At 40.5% G+C, this 27,605-nt stretch overlaps 1 protein-coding gene across 2 annotated transcripts in view; it reads left to right on the plus strand.

Annotated features, from left to right (window-relative positions):
- The window catches only part of galnt1 (UDP-N-acetyl-alpha-D-galactosamine:polypeptide N-acetylgalactosaminyltransferase 1), a 65,505-nt gene that overhangs the window by 22,835 nt on the left and 15,065 nt on the right, over positions 1-27,605 (plus strand). For both annotated transcript variants that reach the window (XM_042489870.1, XM_042489871.1), the window contains exons 2-5: positions 4,188-4,300; positions 15,699-15,838; positions 16,531-16,699; positions 27,093-27,259. In XM_042489870.1, the coding sequence (XP_042345804.1) occupies positions 15,700-15,838; positions 16,531-16,699; positions 27,093-27,259 (475 nt within the window). In that variant the 5' untranslated portion in view covers positions 4,188-4,300; position 15,699. The remainder of the gene's footprint in view (positions 1-4,187; positions 4,301-15,698; positions 15,839-16,530; positions 16,700-27,092; positions 27,260-27,605) is intronic.

A 27,605-nucleotide genomic window follows, 5' to 3' on the forward strand; every position in this document is an offset into this window, starting at 1 on the left:
CTATGACCTCATCTGTCTCAATCTTGTGAACATGATATCTCAAGAACACCTTGAGGTTTTTTTTTTTTCCCCAAATTTGGTTCAAATGTTCACTTGAACTCAGTGGTGAGCTGATGAGATTTTAGCGGTTAAGGGTCAAACTTCCGTTAACCTTTTGTTCGTCTCATTCTCATGAATGCAATATTTCAAGAAAGCCTTGAGGGAGTTTTCTCAGATGTGGCACAAATATCCACTTGGACTCAGGAATGAACTGATTAGAATTTGGTGACTGAAGGTCAAAGGTCAGGGTCACTGTGATGTAAGAAAACATATTTTTGGCCATAACTCAAGAATTCATATACCAATCATGACAAAATTTCAAAAAGAATGTCCACTAGGATAAAATAATGAAGTGCTGACATTTTATATCCAAAAGGTCGAAGGTCAGTTTCATTGTGACATTATGTTCTGTAAAAGCACTTTTCGGGCTATTACTTTACTTCATATCTCAGAAACAGAAGGGGAGACATTTGGTTGGATACTGAATTGGTGACACTAATCTTGAAACTGTGCTGATTGTAAAGATCTCCTGTGCTGCCGGAGGGAAGGTGTGTGCGAAGCTTCATGTTTTCGCAGATATGTATAAACTGGAAGTGTTACTTGACTGGTGCGTGTGCATGTTTTTTATCTTATGCTGCAAAAAGTTTATGAGGTTTTGTAACCATAATCTATCACCATCATCATTTCTCCGTCTTCTGACTTCAGGGCGCATAAAAATAAGCTCTGTGCAGCAAATTAATGTGGATTGCTCACAACCAATCGATACTTGATCCGCTTAATAAGGTCAGTATTGGCACAGAGTCAGACAGATTGTATCCTTGTATTCAAACAGAAGATGGCTGTTTTGGGACTGAATAGACAACTGTTATAGTAAAACTGATGACCACGTCACAGGACAGAATCTGATGTTTTTATAATCGAAGTTTGTGAGAAACTGGGCTGTGCAACAACACCATTTCTGCTTCTCCTGTGTCGAAGTGGGCAGACTCAGTATATTTCTGTCTCTGCTCTCTGGATGCTTGTGTCAGTGCAGTGTTGGCCTAAATAATGTCATGTTCCACTGGCACCGCTCACTGTTTGGACAGGTCCATCTTTGCTCACTTGCTCTGCATTACACATCTGACTAAGTGTCCATCTGTTAGCCTAACCACTGAGGCATGACAGCTTGATGCACTAGGTGTACTAGGTGTGTGCGACTTCGTGTTGAAAGCCAGCGTATGTGTGTGTTTAAAACAGGTTACAGCAGCGGTATCAATTACAATTACTTTTCGTGTCTTTAAGGAAGGGATCGGCCGATTGTGAAATTAAGGGCAGATAGTCTATGCTTTAAATTACAGCTTGGACGATAGCTGATACAAATGTGTTTGGGTTGTTGTTTATTTTGTTTTTGTTGTTATTTAATCCCCTTTTTGTAAAAGGGAAACAAATAATACTTAATCATAAAAAAATATAAAAAAAATCACTCAACTGTTTTAATTCAGCCCTTCATTACATTTCCTTTGAATGAGTACAAATGCCATCATGAAAATGTATTAAACAACCTTTCACGCTTTCAATTAAGGTGTTAATTGGCATTTAAATGTCTTAAATGAATTTTTCACAAGTATTAAAAAAGGTTCAGAATTGGAAAGTAGGATTTTTATGAATTGTTTCTTTTTGAAATTGCACTACAAGTGCTTAAAATAATTGGTAATTTAAAAGACAAATAAATAATTATCAACCAAATGTCTGTTGCGTTAACAGCACTAAAAAGTGTTTTATTTTACTATTTTTATTTGAAATATAAAATAAAATAAAAGTTTGTTTCAATCTCACGCCCTCTTGACTTGAGTCGTTTATTTGCTTTCTTCTCTCTTTCTGTGAGCTGAGCTAAACTACCTACTAGAGTGATTTCATTTACTGAAGCGTTTCGCCATCTTAGACACCAATCCAACATACTGAAATCGCCAAAAATAAAAGCCAAAAAGGTCCGACAAGGGCTGACTAGAGCCAATGGTCCGGGACACACTGCAAAAAGTACAGCAACAGATGTTCACCGACAGCCCGATATAGACCAACAAGGTGAATTTCGGCCAATATCAGTGTTCGGCTGGTGTTCAGTGCATCTTTTTTTTAGAGGACTGAGGTCAGGGAACAGATAATAATCAGGTGGAGGAAAAGCTTCAGCAGCTGCAGGCCTCCCATTGTGGCTGCACAAGTGGAGATCAGCCCAATAAATCACACAGATATCTCTTATTCAAATCTGGTTTATTTGCATGACAATAATTGCGTGCAGCGTTGCCAAACCATGTTGTACAAGGTTAACTTCCTCATTCTCCGTCTCAGTGTGTTTCACTGTCTGTCTCACTGTTTGTGGTCTCTCTCGAAGTGGTTTTCGTTGAAACGACTCAAGCATGAGATGGGGATATGAGGAGAGATAGAGGTTTGCTCTGCAGACAGCGACAGAGATGGGTTGCTATTTGCGCTGCAGTGTTGTTTGTGGCTCTGTAGGTTTATTTTGCGATTGTCAGGGGAATCTGATGAGTATTTATAGAAGCTCTTGCTTGTCCTGCTTTCAATTTTCGGATAGATTACCTTCCATTTAAAACTGTATGGAGGTGTGTGTGAGATGAAGGCAAGAGGGATGGAAAGTTTGCGACATGTGACGGAGAGAGAGAAAGAGAGGCAGAAAAATAGGGAGGAGAGGAGGAATGATGACTCACCTAGCAGGAGAGAGACAGACACCTTTGGTGGCCAGGGCCCTTCACACACTGAGGCATACCTGCACTGCAGCACAGCCTCCTCACACTCACAAACACTGGAGCATGTGGGCTGGCAGGAGGAGATTTATGGTATGGCTCTTCTTGTAATACAAGCTCTTAATACACACACACATACACAGGATGGCAATACGAAGTCCCAGTAGACCAGAATGATGACTTGGCTTTAAAGTAGGCCAAGGACCAGATTGAAGGACACACACACACACACATATACACATACGCCCACACTGAGTCATATTCATCTTCATTCTCTGCGGATTTTTTAAAAATAGCAGATTAATCCAGTGAAATGAGCAGTTCTGAGAATCCGTCAGTTGTCCATCCTAATATCCCTCTACCCCCTCATCCCTCTGTCTTCCTTCCCTCGCTCTTGTTTTATCCTGCTCCAGTGCTGGCAGAGAGTCTTTGGTTATGTATGTTTGACCTTTGGGCGGGTGTGAAAGAGGAAGGGTGATGAATTTATAACACAAACGATACACGGCCGGACTCACAGTTTGTGAATGGTTGACAACTTTTCCAGAGGATGCTATTCAGATGGGTTTGACTGAAAGATGCGTTTCCACTCACACCGGGAGGTGTTGGTGCAACTGGAAAGATGCCTGGTGACATTGTGACTCTGACCGTGTGATTATGTGAGAGAGATGAGTGTTATTACTGTGCGTGCTCAGCCAGGAAGTATGTTTGAGGCCGCTGAGTGACAGCCTCTGTCGGGTCTTCCTGTTGTTGCTTTGTGGTTCTGGTGCAATGGGAACACTCGCACTCTCTTTCCAAGCCGTTTGACCACATTCCCCAATCCCCTTACTGTTACAGGAATTTTACCTCTTTGAAACCTGAGCAGATGGGAAACAAACATGGGAAGAAGGTTACAAGTAGCTGAGCAAGAAATAGCCCAAAATTTAGCAAGAAATTAGTAAAAAGTTCCAAGAAAATAACCTGACATTAGCAAAAACCAGAAACAGAAACAAAAGCTAATAAGATAATGACCTAAAGAATTTGTTTAAAAATATACACACAAACACTAGGGATACTGGCTGATGCAGATAGCGTGCCAACATTATAGTGCGTTCATTTTATTCTGTAACAAAATTTTGAATATAGAATTATAAGTATAAATATATGTAGTTTTCCTGATATTTTTCCTTAGTTTATTGATTATATAAAATAACCCTCCATCAGATAAATACCTTACATTTTACTTTTTATGTTTTTTCCCATATATTCAATAGAAATCAAACCAATTTTCTCAGGTTTCAGAGGTTCAAATGCTTGTGAAAGGCGTCTGAATGCAGTACAAGAAAACTCAATCCTGCTTAGCATGCCTGCTGCTCTTTCACATCTGGAGTGAAACAGTGTTTTTATGAAGTCTCTGTTTCTCTTTTGCTCAAGGAGCATGTTTGAGTGACGAGCCGAGGAGGAAGTGGGATCTCTGACGCTCCGCCCTCTCTGCTGGTGGAGCGCCCTGCACATCTGACCAGAGACCCCTATAGGCACTTGGACAGGTATGAGTGTATGAATGACAGGATGATATGAAATTGAGCATTTACTCACTTTTTGTAGCCCAGAAGTTAACACTAACCTTCATGCTGTCTTAGTGAGGGCTGCATTGTGATCATAGCCCTTTCAGAAGCTTCGTAATCTAGCTTTGAATTCCAATGTTTTTTTGGAGACCTTAAAAAAACCCCAATGATATTGTGAGTCATGAGTTTAGTAGGGATGGTGTGTTTTTTCAACCAATACACCAGCTGCTGTTTGTGTTATAGTGTGCATTTTTTTTTAAAATGATTTGAACATGATTTGTGGGGTTAAAACGTGAAAAACATCATGTTCGGCTTTTTAAGAAAATTTAGAAAATTTAGTGGACTTTCTGTTTTCTCCTTAAACTCAATTACATTACAAGTACTTAATCATTCGGAAAGAGCAAACATTTGTATAAAAAGCCATTATTTGTGATTTCCAGATCCTGGATTGAGATTCAGGAACATTCTGTTTGTCCATAAAAGGATTCAGACAGCCACAAAATAGAACGGCTGCATAGATCGAAATCCTATCTTGAGAGTGAAAGCACAGTGAAATGGCTTTTACATTCTTCACATTTAAATGTTCAGAAATACCAGGGAAACCCTGCTGTGAACACCAGTGCCTCGTAAATCCTGCCTGCTTGGCATGAGTATCAGTAGGAGTTGCAGCGCTGAGAGCTGCAGCTGACACTCAGCAGAGGCCAGACTCACAAACCTGCCAGGTCAGACAGCTCAGACTGTATTTGTGATTTAATCAGGGTGTGTGAGTGTGTTAACACCAATTAACAGCACAGTCTGTGATGCTGTGTTAATTGCCTAAGTTGTATTTTGCTTTTTTCTTCTATCGTGTTCCACTCTGTAAGATATGTGTCTAAAAGAAGAATTAGAGCGCAGTGGCGTCACACAGACCTAGAGGCATGATGCTGTGGTTTTTGCCTTCTTATGTCTGTTGTAAGTTATTTATTTTTAAACACGCTGTTTGTTTGCCTGTGTGTGTGTGTGTGTGTGTGTGTGTGTGTGTGTGTGTGTGTGTGGTTTGCTGGTACTGTATAGCCAGGCAACTGCATTCTCTCCAGCCGTCAAGGGAGCACCCGCTGTGACAATAATGTATATTGATTTTGGCCGAAAATACCCGAGTGATTGGAGATTGAAGTGTTTAATTCCACTTTGCGCCTTTGCCAAGCTTTGCATTGGTAATCTATTTCAGCTGGGACTTTTACGCTGCCATGGGCAGTTCTGTCTGCTTTACTCTTTGCCTTATTTACACAGCGTTTTTAAACTTTGCTTTCCATCTCAGTTTCTCTCTTCCTCTCTCCCTTAAAGTCTGACCAGTACTTGGTTTTTGAGGCCTTAATAACAATGTCGGGATTTTAGTGTTTTAAAATATTTTATTGCAACCAGTTTTCTTGTACATAAACATATATCAACTTTTAATGAATTTTTTGAAGGGGCTCTGTGTAAAATTCAGAGTGTCTCTGTTGTTGAGGTCAGTTTGTGGAGCACGGGCAGAGCTCTACATGAGTTTTATTTCTTCCTCAGCTACATTTTGAAGAGTTTGAGTTGCGGGATGGATAATTGATCCATTGATCCAGTCAGAGCTGATCGATCAGATCGATGGTTGAGAGGAGCAGCTGCTACAGAGGACGTTAAAGCAAACATTTAAGACCCAGCTCAATGAAAAGTTAAGTTTCAGTTTCACTCTACCTGCTGTTCTGCTGCTCCATCTGTGACCAGAGTATGCTCTGCGCTCTGAAAGTGTGAGGCCATGAATATCCGAACGACAAATAAATTCCAACAGTGCTCCTGATGAAGTGTTAGGCTGCAAAAATAGAAAATGGATTAATGTGAGCAGATGTTTTGATCATGGCGGCCTGCCACAAATAAATTAATGTGTGGGAAACGCTGGTCTTAACCAAGGGGGAAATGAAGGGTAGGTGCTACGCTTCCATGTGATGCTGTCATTATATCAGCTGTAACCTCCGTTTGAGCACAATGCAAAGCAGCAGCAAAGAGCTCGCCAGTGGGATACACACATGCACTAACACAAATGCACGGTCAGACCGGATAACCACAACAAACAACAGAAAAGCTCCGATAACAACACACACAGCAGTCGTGTGACTTCATTTTCTGCTCAGGACAGCGTTACTTCACTCTACATAGCAAATAGTGGTTCGCTGCTGTATTAATGTTCTGAATGTTGCAAAAAGAACCTATGAATTTTACAAAAGTATTAGTCAACTATTTAAAAATGTATAGACGATGAAACTTTATTCTTGACGTTGATAATAGTTCTTTGTCAGAACAATTCCCGCAAGATCCATCTGTAACCCTCACCTACAATTCAGAGAAATATATTATTCATGCCAGCTCAGTTACCGTCCTGAACACCTGCAGAGCAGCCGCCTCACACTGAACTCCTAGTTTACAAGAGCCTCATGTTCTAACGCCTTTGTTCATCATCTGTTCGAGAAAACATTACATTTTCCACACAGTTAAAGAAATAAAAAGTGTGTCTTAGTTTAAAAGATCCTAGCACACTGAGGAGCGGTTGCTTGCACGGCTGCTGACAGGGTGTCGGTCGACGTGTCAGTCTGGACGGCAGTACAGGAGGTTTTAGCGGCGTCTGGTTCTAAAATAGTGCAGCCAACTTTGTTAACATTTAGTTCTTTGGCAGAAAGCTTTGAAGCAGCAAACTAAACGTAGCTGCTGTGGTTTGCGTCAGCCTGCTCTGTTTCCGTCACCGTTTATGTCACCTTTCTCTGTTCCATTTCAAAGTATCTTGGGACTTCTAGACTTATGATTTTGAGTCATCGACGTTTAGGTGGTTGCCCTAATATTCAATATGTTATGAGTTATGAGTCAAATAAAAAATACAACATACATAAATCAGGGTTTCCCCTGCAATGATGTTAAGTCGTGGCGCTGAGACACGCAGTTTCTGGCCCATCTCAACTTGTGATCGATTTAGATTACAGTCTGAACAACAGCCACGTTCATTATTCATTCATTATTATACAGTCATTATATGACTGTTCAAAATGTTTGCAGTGTGACAAATCGCCTTCATAACGCCGACATGTTCCACTACAGGTTACTTCATTCCATAAAAATATATTTACTTGATGTTAGCTGAGGTGAACCCACCTTCTTTAAAAAAACACTGCTTCAAACTCTGTAGATGTATGGATATTTTAATAGAATATAGTAGATCTACAGTACGTAAAACATTCAATGAACATGTTGGTAAAACTCACAATGCTTAAAGACTGCACTCTAAACACACAAAATGCTCTCTGATATCAACAGCCATAAAACATTTTAGCTTAGAATAAATGAATTTTTATCATCAAGTGTCTCATAGATGCTCTGGACTAGTTATAAACTAGAGGCTGACAGAGAGGACTTATTGACACAATGATGCGTGTAATGCATGCTTTATCATAACGTTTCATTGTTGGTAGTGAGTCAAGTGTAATGCATTTTTATGTGCTTAAAATGATTAATTATTGGCCACCATATGCTAGACCTTTAAAAGGCTATAATCTAACACCTTATCTCATCTAAAGACTATGTGTCATAAGTTGTTTTTTGGGATCTTACTCGGTCATTATTTGCAAGATTGCTTGCTTCACAAAGGAAAGGAAGTGGACAGAATTTTTTTAGTATGCTATAGAGAGCTAGCCAGCTATTCATGGTCTGAGGAATTTTTTCCATTGTTTTTTTTCTGGATGAACACCACTTTTAGGATTTTTGAAGCCTAAATGCAGTCACCTGAAGTAAAAAGCTAAAGTAAGGCTATAAACAAACTACTCTATGGACGCATGACTTAACATCACCATCACAAGGCTGTAAAGCCGTGTTTGGCGGGGCATGATGACGTTCGGTTGTCTCATCTAGTCACTTAATAGCAACAGCCTTTTTTAAGCCACACAAAAGTTTAACAGTTGACAAATGGGGTATTAATTGATATATTTCATGTTGTCGAACAAAACATGAAGGTCTCTTCAGTTTGTGTTAGCCATAGACCTTATTTCAGACAACTTACCAAAAAAATCCATTCATAAAACCCATTGATTTTGAGACGAGCGAACTGGAGATGCTGAAATGCTGACTCATATCCGGGTTTTAGGACTCACTGTGGGGCTCCTTACGTCCACAGGCAGATGTACCGTGTTCACTCTCATTTTCTCTATGTACCAATGGCAGATCTCTCTCATTCTCTCTCTCTGTCCCAGTCCAGTCGCTGTCCTTCCTTTATCAAACCAGTCTGTGTTCTGCAGTCAAGGTTATGACCTAGAAATGAAGTGACCCCATCTTTTTTGCCAGGAGCGGCTGTGTACCTCGGCTGCTCCACAGAGAGCGATAGAGACGGGGCTTCAGGCCGCCCTGTTCTGTCTCACTTCCCTAATATTAGCCTGCTCCTCGTTCTGCTCCAGTTGAGAGGCATTACGACTGTTCTGAAAATCGCCGCTCCCATCAGCGTTGTCTTGGAAACTGTTGAGCTTATCAAGCCCATATGACCCAAGGACAGCTCACACACTTGAAAAGCACCATTCCTGCTTTTTTTTTTTTGGTTTTCTTATTCGAGATGCTTCAAACAGTAACATGCATTTTTACACACTCTTTTATGACGGTGAAAGTGGTTTGATGAAAAGGCATCTGGTTTCAGAAAGTATAAATCAGGCTGTGCACAGAGCAAGCAAATAAACAGTTTGCAGTTTATTATATAAATTAGCAGCACAAACTGTGTGTTGATTAGCATCACATAAATCCTCCTCTCTCATTGGCACTCCTTCATATAAATACTATCTCGCCACCCTCTTAATTTTCTTTTAACCATATAAACATGAAATCCCCACAAGGGAGGCTCCCTGCTCCCAGTCATAAATTGTGAAGCGAGCGAGCAAGTCCTGGATCCTCCGGAGTTTTTCCAAGTGGTTGTGAGAAACTCCGGTTGTGCAATCTCTAAAGAGGGATTAAGCGTGTGGAGAAGAGGAGAGGAGGGGATATGAAGAGAGACACAGAGAAGGATGTGAAGGGGGAAATTGTGTTCTTGTAGAGAAGTAGTGATGGCAACCGCTCTTGAAAGGAGACGACATCACTAAGAGACGAACAGGGGAGGCGGAGAGAGAAAGAGCGAGATGCCCACGATGGAGATATAAAAGAAAGATGGAGGGAACGTGATATGTTAATGGATTAAGGAGAGAGCGCAGAGATGGAGGGATGGAGATTTGTGTGTCTGTTTAATGTCAGAGGGAGCCAGGCTATTTAAAAGAGACTTCAAAGAGACTAGTGCCCAACATAAACTAAACTGACACACACTCACACACATGCACACACACAGAGAAGCAGTGCCCGCGGCTGCAGTGCGCACAGAGGAGACCTGAGGTGTCCTCTGCCATGCCTGATTAGAAATACAGTGAGTGGTGAGGCATGGCTGAGCGATGGGAAAGTGTGTCTGCGTTAAGTCAACGTACACGCATATAAATCTTCTCTGCCGCTGCTCGAAGCGCTGCTGTCTACTTCTTTTACATCCGCTGTGATCAAATAGCATTCAGGGAAACCAGTTGACATTTCTGACAGCATTTTGACACGACTTTGTGAGCAAAAATATCTGTGTGTGTGTTTCCGTGGCGGAGTGCCTCCATGTCAGTGTCTGTCTCCAGCCCGAGCATGCTGTTATGTTTTTGGCATATGTGCCGAGCTCTGCCTGTGCGCCAGGGACGGTGAAAATGATCCAAGTTTCTGCTGTGATATCAGGTTGTGTTGTGTTACTGTGTGGAGGTCAAGCGAGGCCGGCACGATCCAGCAGCGGTCAGGGAGGCAGAGAGAGATTGTAGAGCAGGGACTGATTTTCAGGCTTCCCACTGGTCCTGGAATTTCAAGAATTTTGAGAGGAGTGATCCAAACAGTGAGACGTGTTATTTGAGGAATTTTTTGGGGATATCCGGGAGGATCATAGAATTTTCCAGACTGCTAAAAGAATATACCAGAATGAGTTTTATAACTCCCACCGCCTTTATTATGCCTCCACGCCTGTGGTTGCCACGGCCAGAGGCTTAATGTTTCTGGGCTTTTTGTCAGTCCGTCCTATTCTCGTCAACACAATACCTCAGGAACATCTGGAAGGAATTTCTCCAAAATTGGCACAAACAGCCACTTTGGACTCAAGTATGCACTGATAAGAATTTGGTGTTGGTTGAAAGGTTCAGGGTCACTGTGAACGTGACATCTCAAGAACACCTTTAGGGAATTTTCAAATTTGGCACAGACGTCGTCTTAGACGAAAGAACGAACTGATGAGGTTTTGTAGGTCAAAGGTCGCTGTGACTTCATGAAACTCGTTTTTGGTCATAACTCAAGAATTCATGCACTAATTATGACAAAATTCACTCAAATGTCTAATAGAGAACCCCGGGAAAGAGTCCTAAAGCTTGGAAATGAGTTAGCATCTCAGAAGTCTCAAAGTCAGTGGTTTGCCTGAAAAAAAGTCCTCGGTTCACGTAAGCTGAAGAGACTTTTACATTCTGTTCTGCAACATCAGATTGGTCAGTACACACTCTTGGCTAAATGAGGTCATCACACCGAACGATGCCGAACACAGCTTTACAGCGTTAATGTTGTGGTGACGTTAGATTCTGCGAATGAAGCGTAATTTGTTTATAGCCTAACGTTAGCTTTTTTACTGGTGGTAATTACATTGAGGCTTAAAAAATTTTGAAAGTAGTGTTCATTTTTGAAAATTATCTTGCTGAACAAAATGTGTAAGTATCAGAAATGTTTGTTCACCACAGATCTTATTTTCTGCCATAATCCAAAATCTAATGGGAACATCCCATGGGCTTTTTGGCAAAGGGAACCAGGGCGATGCTAACTTCAGAAAAATGTCATCCCTGAGGCACGCTTGTGGATATAATTATGAAGTGATTTTCCAAAAGATAAAAGGTCAACTTCACTGTGACATCATAATATTCTGCCAAAACACTTTCCTGGCCATTTTCCAATGCCATAAAATGCGGAATTGGTGACGTTAATCTTTGGCGTTTACCTTGAAACTGTGCTGATCGTATAGATCGTCTTTGCTGCCGAGTTGAAGATGTGTGTGAAGCTCCATGTTTTAGAATTTGTAGCTTCTTTGCAGCATCCGTATTTCAAATACTGTCTGCTGTCATGGCTACCTGTGAGTCTGGACAAACACTGGTTGGCAGAGGCTTACAACCACAAGGCAGTAATTCTAGTTTTGTTTTATGTTGATTTTCCCCACAACAGTGCCGTCTGTGGAAACAAATTTCTTTACAGTTGTGTATCAGTGATGTGGTTACAACCTGCAAAATTGAGAAAACCTGGATACACAGCTGTGGCTTACAGAGAAATACAGAGGTTATACATCAAAGAATGCAGATATATTAAAGAGCCGGGGTGAAAGCTTTGATAAGATACAGTAACATACTGCAGAGCATAGCAGTATTTTCTAGCACTGAGTCGTCACACACACACTCTCTCTACACTCACTGCACTAAGAGTAACACCTGTGTGTGTGTGTGTGTGAGAGAGAGAACCATAACTGCAGTCAATGGTGTGAACACAACACTATCACACCACAAAAACCACAGAGAGAGACTAAAGAATGCCATGTGCAAAAATCATCATCACTTACTGAGTTTTTTGTGACACTACAAAAAAAATGACCACTGCTCACCTCTATGTTATTAATAAATCTTTAGATTAAAAAAAAAATCTATTAAATAAAAGACTACTTTTTGAGGCAGAAAGCATCTTATTTGAGAATTTAAATGAATTTTAACTATTAGTAATAATATCCATCTGGTATATAAATGTATTATAATTTTGGTGGCTCAGATTTTTTTTTTTGCAAATATAGTTTGAATTAAATTAACCATTACAAAACACAAGGGGTTGCAACAAACAAATATTTTTAATATCCGTCATTCTGCTGCTTATTTTCTCGATTTAATCCATCAATAGTTTGTTCTATAAAATGTAAAATGTGCTCATCACAATTTCTGAAAGCCAAATTTGAATTCCTTATTTTTTTTGTTGGCTCTGACTAGCAGTTCAAAACCCAAATATATTAAGTTTACTATCCCACAAGGCAAAGAAAAGCAGCAAAGTCTCACACTTGTCAAGCAGGAACCATTTTCTATAAATTAATTTGAATAATCAAATAATAACGTCAATGCCAGTGACTGCACGCTAACATGGACGAGGTGACTCCACTTCCTCTTACTGCAGAAAAATAGAGCCAAAATATCCCTCATGTGGCCGCTGCCATCTTGTTCAAGTGATATCATTTAAAGCCTGTGCAGTGTTGATCGCGAGGTAGACTCAACCATTGAACCATTGATTGCGAGCACACTGATAAGACACACACAGCTGTCAATCACGGTGTCAAACCTCTTCTTTATAGTATCAACTAAACAAAACCAAACTTATCAGCAAAGCGAACACTTGAACAAACATCAGTATGATAAGAACTACCTAAAATGAGAGAAACCATCCTTGGAAAAAAATTGTTTGACATGTACTTTGATTTTTTTTGTGGTCCATGTCCTTTCAGCTAATATGAAGGTGGCGGGTTTATGAACTATACTGCAGCCAGCCACCAGGGTGAGATTGACATGTTTTGGCCTCACTTTTAGGGAACTGTTATGTTGTCCATCCTCTGTGGCCAGTGCCAAAAAACACAAAAAGTACATTTAGAAAGTTTTATGTATCAAAAATGTATTACCTATCATGAGAACATCTTAATCAAATGAAAAAAGATGTCATCTTCCATTCACACCATCTCTTATTTCAGTGTGTCTGAGACTGTCTCAGAGGGAGCTCCAGAGCTGAGGTGTTTGGAAAGCTGTCAGGCTGATCAAGTTAAAAAGGTCGCTGTCAAACGATGTGACATGAATGGCTCCTCGCGTAGATGCCAGGCCACTAAGAGACTTGTTAACCAAGGGTGGAATTTTAAATATGATTCAATCTGCAGCTGACTGAGTGCCAGTTTAAACTCGTATAACAGCAGACACTTTCATTAACCTTGTTAATCCCTTGTTGCTGTAGTAACTTGATTTCATTATTTTCTTCTCTGTGGCTCAGAAATCAGAGCGCTGCATTTATCTACCGGTGGTTTCTCGGCACTAGTTGTCAGCCTGAGAGATAAAATCTTGCAAGGTTACAAAGCTCCTCTGAATTGCATGACAAGCTCGACAAGAGCTATGAAATTTTAAGTTTTGGGGTCAGTGCGGCACCTGAGAGCAATAATTTGGGTTTTATCAAACTGCAGCAGTTGGCATGACCTTGTCACAAAATAGTGCTCCTTGTTATGGACTATTTAACACAACCCCCATCTTTCAGTGCAAGTAGCTAAGGAGTGGCTGTTTGTTGTAGGGCTGGACTCGAATATTTCGGCTATTTGGGCATTTGTTAATTAGGTGTTTGGTTTCCAATTTAGGCATTAGGATTAGGATTTTTTTTTTTCAGAGGATGAATGCTATTTCAGTGTTTGTGATCCTGCTGCTGCGCCTGTCACACGCAGTCATAGGAATGATCATTTTACCCAATAGTTATTTACGGGTTTATTGATGAGTCGTGTCATTTCTGTGTAGATGTGAGCAGCACGCAAACACGTGAGCCCCCCTGCAGCCGAGTGGAGAGTGGAGCTCTGTCCTGCAGCACAGAGCAGGTGAATTTGGGGACCAAACATCCCCAGAAATACGCTGCACAGCACACTGACTGGCAAAAAAAGAGAGAATAATTTAAAGTTGCAGCTTTAGTATATTTGCTTCTCTATGGTATTTAAAAAAGAATGCAGTTGGATGGAGAATCTCACTTTTATTTGAGCTAATTTACACATACTTTCATTAAAAAAGGTTTCAAGTTTCAGTAGTAGCAATAAAATGTGAAACTAAAGAAAAAGCTTCTGTTAAAAAAACAGGAGTCTCTCGGGGAAAAGGGCAGGGATGGCAAATAAAGTGATGTCATTTTCTAAACTCATGAGACTGCTCTAACTATTCTGTTATTTTTCTTTTCTTGCGCAGTCATAATATCCGCATTACCAATGATTGTTTAGAAAAAAAAACTTCTTATGTAAATATTTTGTGAAAAAACAAATAGCCAACTTTATAACATCCTTGAGATATTGGTATGGTGGTATTTGGTCAAATTACTACATTTTCAGGACACTGAAACTATTTGGCTCCACAGGCGTAAAAAGTTTGAGACAAGACAAACTCAGAGACAAATCTCCACTCTCTTGTTTTCTGCTGTGGACGGCACTTTGTGCTACCTGAATCCTATCAGGTGGAATTTAGAAACGCTGCTCTGCAGTTCTCCGTCCTCCGCGGCCGCTAAGCAAAGCTAAACTAAGCTAAGCTAAGCTAGCTATGCACAAACACTTTTTTTTTCTTCCCCTCCCAGGGGCACGAGTGAAATCACCGTGGCCAAATTAATTTTCTCCCTTCTGCTTGTGTTGCTGCAACCTGAGGGATCACTGAGGCAGAGAATCAGCCAAAGAGAGGAGAGATGGTGCTGGAGGAGGGAAGGAAAGGGGAGCAGAGGAATTTTAATGTGGCTGTGTCTGTCTCTCGCTGCCTGCCAAAGAAAAGCAATTACTATCACAGCTCCTCTCTTTCTGCTCTGTGTGTGCGTGCGTGCATGCGTGCTTACCTGTGCGTGTGTGTGTGCGTGTGTGTGTGTGTGTGTGTGTGAGAGACTGCACTTCAGTGTACAGGGATTTGGTATGTTACATGTATAGAGGGTAGATTGGCTTGTACACTGCAGGGTGTTTGCGAACTCTGACACAGAAGATGTCTGTTTCTGCTGTGTAACTTTGCTCGAAACTTGAAAGCAGCTTTGCTAAGATATCATGAAACATCCTCTCCAAAACACAAATGTAAATGTTTCCTTTGCTTAGAACGATGCCAGACACTTACCTAGCTGATGAACTTTTACAAATGCTCTCATAGATTTACTGTTTTTCTTCTTGAGTGATGTAAGACAGAAATCCAGCAATGCACAGTGCTCATTTTGAGGCTCTCTCCGAGTGTGAAGGTGACCATTTGGAAAGGCGCTGATAAACCGCCGACAGATAAGAGCCGAGAGTCAGACGGACGGACGGACAGGCAGGCGGAAGGACAAATGGAAGCGTAGGAAAGATACTTCGGCGTAGAGCTGCGGGAGGGGTGGAGGTTGAGGGGAGTGAGGAGAAAGCCAGGGAGATATAAGGAGAAATAAAACGTCATCTCCTCTGCAGAGCTTTGGAAAGGCCTGTGATTGTGTGTGTAGCTCAGGATTCAGCATCACTCCTCACCTCAGCCAGAGATTTAACATCTCTCTCTTCCCTTGTTGTCTTTCCTTTCTTTCTCAGGATGCGGAGGTTCGCCTACTGTAAGGTGGTTTTGGCCACCTCCCTGGTGTGGGTGATGCTGGACATGTTCATTCTGCTCTACTTCAGCGAGTGCAACAAGTGTGACGAGAAAAAGGAGAGAGGACTGCCCGGGAGAGAAGGTGAGCATTTGGTGCCACACATATAGTGTGGTGCAACTTGTGTGGTGTGCAAAGGTAAACAGCCATGTGGCAGTATACCTAGTTCCTACTTTTTTGCATTGCGACCTGTATTTTTTATGGATTTTTATTTGGATCTTTTGTCATGGTCCTACACAAAAAAAGTTAGAATTGGTGAAGTGAAACGAAAAAAGAAAAAAAAAAATTTTAAATCTGAAAAATACAATAATGAAAAGAAGTGTGAGCTTATGAATTCACCTGCTTTGCTACAAAACCCCTAATTAAGACCTGGTGTATCATCATTTGTTAAATTTCAGTGTAGGTTTGTATCTACTGAAATCTTATGACACTTAAATTGCTCACGTCAACTTTATTTAATAAATTACGTGACTTTTGAAGATAATTTGTAGTTTCAGGTCTTATTTAGGGGTTTAACTGTAAAAGAGGAGAATAAATATGCATGATTTTTTATTTAAAAAATTACATTTCATTTCACCAATTTTTATTATTTTGTTTAGGTCCATTACAAAAAAATCCAATAAAAATAAATTTAGTTTAGAGGCTGTAATGCAACGAAACAGGAAAAAACGATGGGTGTGAATGCTTTTGCAAGGCACTGTACATACATGTGATCACAGAGACACATCCTTCAGCATCCTCTGTGTGTGTTTTATGTGTGTGTGTTTCTGCTGCAGATTCCCTGGCCAGGCCGCGGGACGGGCCCGGTGAAGGTGGAAAGCCTGTGGTGATCCCCAAGGAGAACCAGGAGAAGATGAAGGAGATGTTTAAGATCAACCAGTTCAACCTCATGGCCTCGGAGATGATTGCTCTCAATCGGACTCTGCCTGACGTCCGCCTGGAAGGGTGAGCAGCCTCCCTGCGGCTAATCATCTGTCCTGTCACTAGCTCTTACTCCACTCATTAACTTCCTATCAGAACAGCTCTCACTGGTGTACACTGCTGTGATAGTCCACACTGGTGATCAGTTAAAAACCGCATGCCAGACATCTGGCCCGAAACCCGCACAATCAGTCACACAGTGAATCACTGTTGTCCTGCAAAGGTTAGTTATAATTAACAAGACAGAGCGAGAGATGTATGGATGCATAAATCACAGAAGAGAGGATAACCTCAACAATAATTAGAATTATGTTTTAGTTTTGTATTAAAGTGAGGGTGGGCAGAAATCAAGAAAAGTCAACTTATTTTTTACAAATAAAATCTACTTATTTTTTGCAAGTAAAATTAAGTTGACCCTACTTGCATGGATTATGTCATCAGTGCAGGACGTGATGTCGTTTTGGTAACAGCGTGCTAATGTTATGTAACTTACCCATTTTATGTCAAGTTGGACTGAGTGTTGCGTGACCATCCCTTGTTTTGTCCTGTGGAAAAAGACGTGTTGATTTCGGTTGACAGCGAGATCTCTAGCTGCATTGGCACAACTGCTAACGTGAGTACTGTGTATGTGTGTGGATGTAATAACAGTAACAAAGTGCTGAGCTAGAGAAGCATGACAGGCACAGATGTAAACGGCAATGAGTCAGGGCTGTGCAGCTTCCCAGAGCTGGGGTTTATGCTGGCTGGATGCGAGTTGCTGTGACCACTGACTATAGGTACGTCTCTGGATGACCTCTCAGCGCGGTGGTCTGTAGCGGCGGGGAGTGAGGCGAAGGACACACTGTGATTCCAGGCTCTGGCTAATGTTGGCTACATAAACATGAACTTGAAGTCGCAGCAGAGGGCTTAACTATTAGCAACAATTTCTCTCAATCGCTGAAACACTTGGCCGATATTAATATGTGTTTTGTTTTGCTTCGTCATGCCCTCCTTCAGACTCTTTTGAATAAGCCCGTCTTCCTTGTTTGAGTCACTTTACAGTATAGGCTGTTGTTGCCATTGCTGGAATCGTAACTTGACGTGCACGTGCATCAGCATTCATAGAACATCCAAAAAAAACAGTCAGTGTATCCCAATTGCATAACTGATTTTGCACAGTACGCACTAAAACAGTCTTCACTTACTGCCCTGTGTACAAAATCAATCATCAATGTATGTTAGAGTTCTATGCTAACAGGAAATGACAATATACATGTGTGAAATACCACTGCAGACACTGTAGACAGCAGAGTGGTTTGTCTGTGGTCTGAGAGCAAACGAAAAAAGAATCTACTGTTGAACCATCCGCTGATTGTGAACTTCACAGGAAATGTTCTCATAAATAGCGATCTATATGTAAGTACAGAAATTTTCACTGACAAAAATGGTCAAAAGCAGATACAATTGTTGTGCATGTGTCTAATGTGTACTACAGTACAGGTTATTAGTTCTTTTAAAAGTGTGTGGCATAGCAGTTTCATAGAGGTCTCCCATTTCGTCTATATTACTGCATATATTCCTTGTGCCGTCTCTTCCTATTTGGTAACATGCTGCTGACTTGCAGTCCTTTAAGACTAAGAAGTAGTTTCTTTATGACACCAGAAAATATTTACTAAGATATAAGAAGCATTAAAGTTTGGCGTAACTCTCTAGTGCCTTTGTTTTATGAGCCCAACAATGTGAATTAAACAAATATTTTTATACCCGCAAAGTTAAACCTTTTTTTCAGTGTCTACATCCATGATTGAGTGCAGGTCTTTTCAAAATAGAGGGAGATCCCAGAGCGGGTCCGTTATTTTGATGTGGTTTAGTTTTAGAAGGGCAGATCTGGACCAGACTACTATCTTCTTCAAAATATACCACTAAACTATTGCTGCCAAAGGAAGCCGTACCGTGAATCCGTTTCATCCCTAAAAACACAACCCATTGCAGAACACTGCAGTCAAACCAGCCCCTAATCCAAAAAATCAACAGTTAAACTAGCCCTGACTTTGTTTTGCAGTACATGTTTTAACCAAGCATTATGGTAAGTAAGAGCATATAAAACTGATCTCAAAAGAAAGGCGACAGAATGCAGGTTTCCATTACAGATTTGCTCAAAACCTTCGAAATGTCGATAAAACACAATTGGGAGATGACTGTGTTTTCACTGAGTGATGTTATTTGACTTCTCCTCTTGCGATTCCAAGAAGCATGGTGATGGATGTTAAAAAAATTAGCAGGTTTATTCCCATTGCAGCCACCGCACTAGCCGTCATTATTTCCAACTGAAGGCCACATAGGCGTGTTATGTGTAATCTCTGGTGGGTGATAGTCAATTTCACAGAGGATTGGTGGATTCAAAACTTCTCGATGATCCGCTCAACTTTTAAAGGGTTTTGCGATTCATAACTCTCTTGTAGCACCTGCTGCATCATGCCCGAGGGAGCTGGGGAGACCACCTTATGTAAGCATAAAATCTCTTTTGCAATAAATGGATTTTTTTTTTCGAAATTGACATGTTTCCATTAGGCGTGTTGTGCATTCTCAGTTTTAATTTGTGCAATTTGAGGGTTAATGGAATCCCACCTAGAGTGTCCTGGTTAAGCTGAGTCCCAATGCAGCAGTATAGGGTTAAGTCCAGCCTGGGCCCTCTGCTGCATGTCATCCTCGCTTTCTCCTACCTTTCCTGTGTGTTTTCTCTCTGTCAAATAAAGCAGAAATGCCAAAAATATATATAAAAAAATATTTCAAACAAATAAATAATTAAAGGCAACCTTACTGTAAATGTAATAGGCAGTTTCACATTCACTAAGTAAATAAACGAGTTTGCCAATAATACATGAATACATAAAAATACATGAACAAATTAATAAATAAACATCATGAATAATAGTAAATAATAAATGAAATTAATAAATTACGAAAAACTACTGCCTGCAAGTTTCATTCCAGACAAAAAATAATCATTTCAAGTTTGTGTATAATAAGTCAGTATTAATAACAAAAATACAGTTTTAAAGACGAATCTGACTTCACAATGAAAGTAGACTACATCAGTGTCACTGAGAAACTTGCTGTTTCCGATTTCACTTGAAATGATAACAGACCACTTCAGTGTCACTCAGACAACATCAGGAAATTCTGATGTTAGAAAAATACCCTTAAATGCTATATGAGCTGTCTTTCCTTTTAAATTCAGATTAGTTTAGTAGTTATCACACTGATATTACCATAGGCATAAAAGGACTAAAATCAGAAAATATGGAGATATATATCATATATTACAGTGTAGCCTAAAAATATCCCTCACTGTCGTCTTTACTATTATTTGAAATTTTACTGAAACAAGCAGGTGTTGCTTAGAGACAAAACGTAAAAAGAGATTTTTTTTTATATATTTTTTTTAACAATTACTTATCAGAACCCCAACTACAAACCTCATTCAGTCCAACCCTATCCCATCCCATAAACCTCAAATGGCCAGTAGAATCCCAAAGCAGCAGAAATGCACAGCAAAAATAGGAAAACAACAGAAAGCCAAACAAAATATAATAATCCCAGATAGAACATTAGTAAAGATAGTGCCTAGGAACAAGAATAACCAGAAACAAGAATAAAATATTATTTTTACAGTAAATAAATAACATAAAAGATAAGCATAAAGTCAAAAGAAAAATTTAAAAAAGAAAGAGAAAGGGTAGTCGCTGATGTCCAGGGTATCAGGCCCGACCATCAAAGACCCAAGGGAGAAGGGCTAGTAGCTGTCTTTCATAATAAATACAAAAAATGAGAAATGCATCACACTAAGGAGGTTATTTTTGCTTCAGTAATATTAGGTTATATGAGCAATTCACAAGTCCTTCTTTTCTAAATGAGGAGTTGAGTGTTACTTAAGAGTCTGTCAGTGCCAGTGGCTGCTGCAGGTTGTTCAGTCGTCAGGCAGGCAGAGGGAGGCAGTCAGGTGTGCATCCGAGCAGCAGCCGGGAAGATATGTCAAGGTTAGTTCAAGCAGGTGGAAACCAGCTCGGCCTCCCATCCCCCCTCTGCCCCTTTCTGCGCGTCAGCAGAGGAACATGCATAGATCAGTAATGAAGGTTTTCGGAGCAAAAGACAGAAAGACTGACTGACAGACGCAAGACTGACAGGCAGGGGCACATGCACACTAGACAGGCGGGAAAGAAAGAGGACATTGATCCGTGAAATGGGTTTTAGTCTTTGAGCGAGAGTTGATTACTAGGTGTGTTTTCACTCAGCCTTCTCTCCGTCTATCTGCTTTTCCAATTAGGAGATAAGACAGAGTCAATATCGAGCAAGGCAACGCATCCGTGTGTGTAGGCATCCGTACGTTTGTGTTTGTTTGTGAGTACGTGGATCGGTAGGTTTAAGGGGAACCTGTGAATGAATTCATCATTGCCAAGAAAGGTCCCCATTAGCTGAAACTTTGAAGTGGAAACTCAGTGAGGGTTTATTTTCATTATTGTTAGCAGTCGTTGAATGCAAAAAAAATAAACAGGATAGGACAGGACATTACAGTCAAGCCTGTGTGTGTTTTGTGTGTGTACATGTGGTTTGGTGGATCTACTGTTATGAAAACACTTTACATGACCGCACCTTTCAAACACCTTGACATTTTCTGCTTTTTTAGATCCTAAATGCAACATTTCTTTGAGAGTTCATATAGAGATATATGCAAGGTTCCTACAGTCATGAAAAGCCTGGAAAAGTCATGCAATTTCCAGGCCTGGAAAAGTTTTCATCCCAGCAAAGGTCCGAACCTCATACCTAAAATCAGTATCAGGATTAACTGAACATTTTACTTTGATTACAATCAAAGAACAATTACTTTGCTTTTTGCTTCTTCTTTTTTTTGTGGTTTGTTTTTTGCCCTCATAGTTCACTAACAGAGTTTAATTTGACCATGGTGTGTTGGAGTGTAATAAACATATGATTTATTATTATTTAATAAACTTTCCAGCATTATTTAAAAATTAAAAGCTCAATCTTAAACAAACTTAAGGTAAATTTAAGCACATTGTGCTGATAATAGGCCAACCTCTCCTGACTGTAGGACTTGAACTTCTGTGAAACGTCTGTGCTATTAAACATTTTATTCAGGAATAAAAAAAAAACTTTTGAGAAGGCCTACTTCTCCTGTAGCTGCCCACAGCTTGCATTATTCCTATTATCATTGGCTGTTCCTGTCGTCTGTCAAAACATGGCTGGAATGTGTTTTATCGCCATTCTATCAACGACGTCTCATATTTCAATCAAGGGAGTTATTTCTCCATTGATATCGTTATCGTTTTATCACCCAGCCCTACCTTAAAGTCACTGAAAATTCATGGAAATTCATTGGTAAAAACGTATATGAACCCCTGTATATGTATGTGTGCATGTTGCAAGAGTGATGCAGTTTAATCAGAACCATTCTGCCCGCCCTTTCTGACTATCCCCACAATCCACCGGCTGGAGAAACAGCCTGTAACTCATTACCCTGCTTTACTGTTGCCAAACATTGCTACGGCAACTGCAACTCACAACCACTCCTCAGTTTTTAGAATCCACATCATGCGACATGATGCCATCATGTGTCAACACGTGTTGTTTTGGTTGACACACAGGGTTTTTTTTCTCATCAGCTGCACAGCGACAGTCCTGTCTGTAAAGTGGAAAGTCTTAGTTGTTCTGTTTGTGTTTGTGAGAACAGAGAGAAGAAATAATGAACTGACAAAAGTTAAAAAACTCCAAGGGTGTGTGTTTTTACGGTGAATCATCTCGTACGATCGTTAACCTCCCTTCCTCGCAGAGTATGAGCACACACACACACACACACACACACACACACACACACACACACACACTCACACACTACAGCCTGAGAATAAATGTTATTTAACGTGCTCCAGAGGCAGCTGCAGGATGTAGGATATTCTTGACCTCCTCTCCTCCGTCGCTGCTACATTCCTTCTGTCAGAATCAGCTGCGGCAGAAAGAGGAAGCAGTCCAGCACGCTGATGATCGTAAGGAAGGAGGGAGCTGTGATGAGAGATCATTTTCCTTTTGGCTATTGTGTGATGAAGGAAGTCACAAGCTAGTTTCAGTTTTGTCATGGATAGATGAGATCCTTTGAGTGTCTTTTGACAAAAACAGATAGCTCGCAGGCTGGTATTATGGCAGACTGCAGTGTGTTTTGACCTACAGAGATGTGCCTCTGTCCCCTGTGAATTTTAAGAACCACTGAAATGAAAAATACATTTTCCCTGTTTTAATCCTGTTTTCCTGCGTTTATCGATCATTTTCTCTTGTTATATGCCAGCTATCAAAAATAATTTTTATCTGTCTTTTCTCCTCCTGTAAAATGGTTTGGGAGACCAGATAGCCAGACTGGTCATACAGTATTAAATCACACTTCAACGTTTTGTGGGTTGAAGGAGCTAACAGAGCAATAATGATAAAGATGTTTTTGTGAATATCTTTGGGGAAAATCATTGTTTTTATTTCCAAACCACTGTGGCTAAGGTTTAGGGCTGCCCTCTGAAAGTGGATAAGTCTGTCCGTGCGCAGGGTGTACTTCTGCGACATTTGGGTCCCTTGATTTTGCTGCAGAGTGAGCACTTCCTGCTGTCATGCTGCTCTCTGGTACAGGCAGCTGCAGACCCAGACCCATTTTAAGTCTGAGTGAGACAGAGGCAACTTCCCAGAGGAGTAGAGGCTTTGCACGATCAACTTCAAGATTCGTCGTCTTCTGCCTTTTGCTTAGAATTAGCAAATTACAATACAGCTCACAGTAACATAACATGCCACTGTCTAAGGGTGTTTTTATATCTAGTGTTGGCAAAAGACATCACTTATTTTTGATCAGTCATTAGTGTAATTAGCATACTTTACAAGGTACAAGATTGATTCATTAGTGTTTTTTTTAAAAATATTGTTTAAAAAATGAAATTAAGATTTGTCTTTGAGCCTGCCACATCTTCAGGAGTTGAAGGAGGAGTTTAGGAGTCTCAGCCTGGTGGATGAAGCTGCTCTATGGCGGTACAGCAGCAGATACTTCTGTAGCAAGCTAACTTGGGCTAAGTCGACTTGTTTTCTATAGTACTTAACCGTCACTTAACCTGAATGTTTTGCCAAAACCTGTTCAAACTCTCAAACTCTATATGGAAAAATATGGAATCAATAACCAAATATTCACATTATACAGCCAAACGCAATCTGACTAACAAAATTCTGAGTAGTACGACCCTACTGAGGTCTAATTTATTCATCTCGCCCTCATCCTCCTAAACTACCAGGGAAGGATATCTGTGTGGAGCCAACACACGGCTCTGCAGTAGTTGCGTATCATGCTAAACTCTTTGAAGGATTTGATTGCAGTTGCTCTTATAACTATACACCGTGCAGATATTATGTTTCACTGGGAAATACATCAAAGTAAAGAAACCGAAGATGCTCTAACTTGTGTTTCACAGGGATTTTGAAGATATACTTTTCATGATTGTCTGTTACAGTTTGTAAACACACTTTTGAAAGTAAAAGCCAAGTCCAGATTCATACCGGTTTAGCATTTCATCTCACTATTTTTGTGTTTTTTGGGCCGCTGTGGGCGCTCTTGGATGCGTGCTGCATATGGTCTGGCACCTCATCACTGCCTTTATATAAAGCCCAACCTCACCTGAGCACTGTGGAGGTACACACTTAGAAACATCCCGAACATAGAAAATAAGAAGAGAACAATAAAACACAGGCAGATGGCAGAGTCTCTGCAGAAAAATATGCCACAAACTTTTAGTGGGTCATAAGTGATGACTGAGAGGGATTTCTTCTGTATTGGTCTATACTTTGTTTTTGGGAAATCCTGTATAATAGCTCTTCAACCTGTCTTCCAACAAAACTGATGTGTGCTAATGTTTTGGGGGGGTTTTGTAGTTGGAGAGTAACGTTTAACATTCATTTGGAATTGGATGAATCCATATTTTCTACCATCTGTTGTGCGAATCAGTCCATCTGCAATCAGTGTATTAGTGTCATGAATAGAGCTTTCAAAGCTGTTTCCCAGAAAATTAATTGTTAATTTTGGTCAGCGAGATGATTATGAAAGATGTTTATGCTTAAAAAAAAGATATTATGTGGTTAAACTCCATAAAGCCGTGGTAAAACGGTGAAGTCCTAATGGCACGTGGTTACTTCGAGATGTCTTTTATACATGTTGCAGTGCAGCGCGTGTGAATGTGTGTTGTGTGCATCTACTGCAGTCTGCATAACACTGAAATAAAACCACTTAAAATGTCATCAGTCACTGTCGAAGGAACCCGCAAATTGAAATATTGTCTTTCTTGCAACCTCAAAACTGATTTTGTTGGCCAAAGTAATAAAAGTGTTTATAAGCTGCAATATGGATACAATCTTCTGTATATGATGTGCCATAAAAGTGATAAATAGAATAACATATAGCAGTGGATTTTCTGGAAATCCACTTGAGAATCCTTTTTATAGATAAAATAGCCAGTTGGGAATGTGTGCTGCATTACCACCAAACAGTGACAGAATTTAAGTATAAAAAAATTAAAAAATACAACAGCTGTAAAGAAAGATTCACTGTGTTGGACGTGCTACTTCTAGCACGTTTTAAACAACTGCAAGCAGATTTTTATACTAAAAATAAAACAAACCTAATCAGTGGCTGCCTGTGAGATCTCTTTAATCCATAATTCATGTTTTGGAAAGTGTTCAGGTGTAATTAAAACAACACAAACGTTGTACTTATTGGCCTAAACAATACAAATCCACCAGTATGATCGTTCATATTTTTCTTAAGGCAGAAGTTTTCAACCTTTTTCATGTCAAGAACCCCTCACTTGATACCCGTTAGGACAGGGACTCCCATTTGATAAGATTTTGTGTCAGGGACCTCCATCTTAACAGATTTTGGTCGTTATGTCATAGGCTTATGCTGATAACATTAGCATGTTGTATTTGTGGAAAGAATAGGTCCAGCAAAAGACAATAATTTTTTATAAGCGAACCATGTTAGTTAAAATGGAGCCGAATTTTATACCTCTGTTTAATATTGTCGCTATTAAGCCATGATCTGTGTGTGTTTTTGGTGTGTTTTAAGTAAAGCTTTACAGCACTTCACGGAAATTTAACACAGTGGCATGAAAATCCCAGTGTTTTGGAGGTGTAGTTGCAGAGCAATGCAGACGCACTGTACACAAGTGTAAATGCTCACAAAGGCGTCGACACCTTCGTAGGCTCTGCATATGGCCAACACGCAACTAGAAATCAGCCTTTACTCACATCAGGCTCATTACTGATTGAGAACCACTGTCTAAGGGAATACTGTGAGGAACTATTTAAATAAGTCCCAGACACTATCATCCATCTTCTCTTGTCTCCACTCACGCCTGCTCTGCTCTGTTAGACGTTTACATCCCTCAGTGTCTCTCAATGAGAGAGTTTGATGTGTATGTGCTCCACTCTGCTATGATAATGACTCACACGCTAATTAGCATCACTAATCAACTGTCATCATGCTGACCCACTATTTCTGCATGTCTGTCTTCCTCAGTCTAAATTTGGGGATATACGCTCGGCTGCTCGCTCATTATTCACCCTCAGTTTTCAGTGTTTGAAGTCGATTAAAAATATGATTTTTCACGAGGCCATAAACGATGATCTGATTAACGCAGTGATTCCATGACTGACTAATGCGGTTTAGCGGATGTTTAATAAGTCCCAGCTATTTCCCTCTTGTTCAGCTCTCTCTCTCTTTCTCTCGTAGACTCCCTTTGGCTGCAGCTCTCTGTAGCAGTCTCTTACAATCAGACAGAGGCTGGATTGTGATGTCTCTACTAGAGTGTTTTTCTCTTCTCTCGCCCTGTCTCTGTCAGTTCAGTTTTGTCTGTGTTCAAAGCATACAACTTCCCTCGTTTCACATGTGGTTGTCTTTCCGTCACCACGTCTGTGTTGGTTTTCGACGCAATTCTCACACTTCCTCTTGTTGTACCGTGTATGTGTGTTGTCAGTTCAGTGCTGTCACTATATTCACACAGCGCTAAACGAGACGAATAATCAGTGAAAACAATCGTATACTTCTGCCTATTTTCTTTCTTTGTAATGCTTCTAATGGCATTAACGTACGTGAACAAAAACAACCAATCAGAGCTGAGGAGTCTCTAACAGCTGTCAGTCGCTGCTGTTGAACTGCAGTCAAACTGACAAACTCGGCAGCGCTGATCAAATATAGATTAAGATTCTGTGACTGCGTTGCCTATTTCTTGCTTCTAATGTTTTCAGAAACATATTTTAGTGTACTGTATCTTTCTATCATTCCACATTGAAAGCATTTTTTGTCGTTTAAAGATTTAATTCTGATTGTTTTGTTTCCTCTTTGCAGGTGCAAAAACAAGTTATATCCTGATAATCTTCCTCGTACCAGCGTGGTGATTGTATTTCACAATGAGGCGTGGAGCACTCTGCTGCGGACCGTCCACTCTGTCATTGACCGCTCTCCACACACGCTGCTGGAGGAGATTGTCCTGGTAGATGATGCAAGCGAGAGAGGTACACACACACACACACACACACACACTGCAGATAATTCCTTCAGTGCCGGTGCCTCTTGTTTGAGGCTTAGCCTATTTTTTTTTTTTTTTTTTTTTTAGAGCTACTGTATGATTTTGCCCAGTTTGTGTGTGTGCGTGTGCGCGTGTGCGTGTGTGCGTGCGTGTGTGTGTTTGTGGCTATGTTTGTGTGTGTGTTGGTGCCCAACTTCCAGTCAGCATATATGGCCTGTGTGTGCCACTCCACCCTGTGCAATGCTGCTAATCCCTGTTTGGGGGAGATTAGGTCTTTAATTCGCCAGCCGCAGGGATTACACTCTGTTATTACCCTCAATCCCCCCCCCGTC

The sequence above is a fragment of the Plectropomus leopardus genome, chromosome 7, assembly GCF_008729295.1.
Source record: "Plectropomus leopardus isolate mb chromosome 7, YSFRI_Pleo_2.0, whole genome shotgun sequence".
In the NCBI taxonomy this organism is placed as follows: Eukaryota; Metazoa; Chordata; class Actinopteri; order Perciformes; family Serranidae; genus Plectropomus; species Plectropomus leopardus.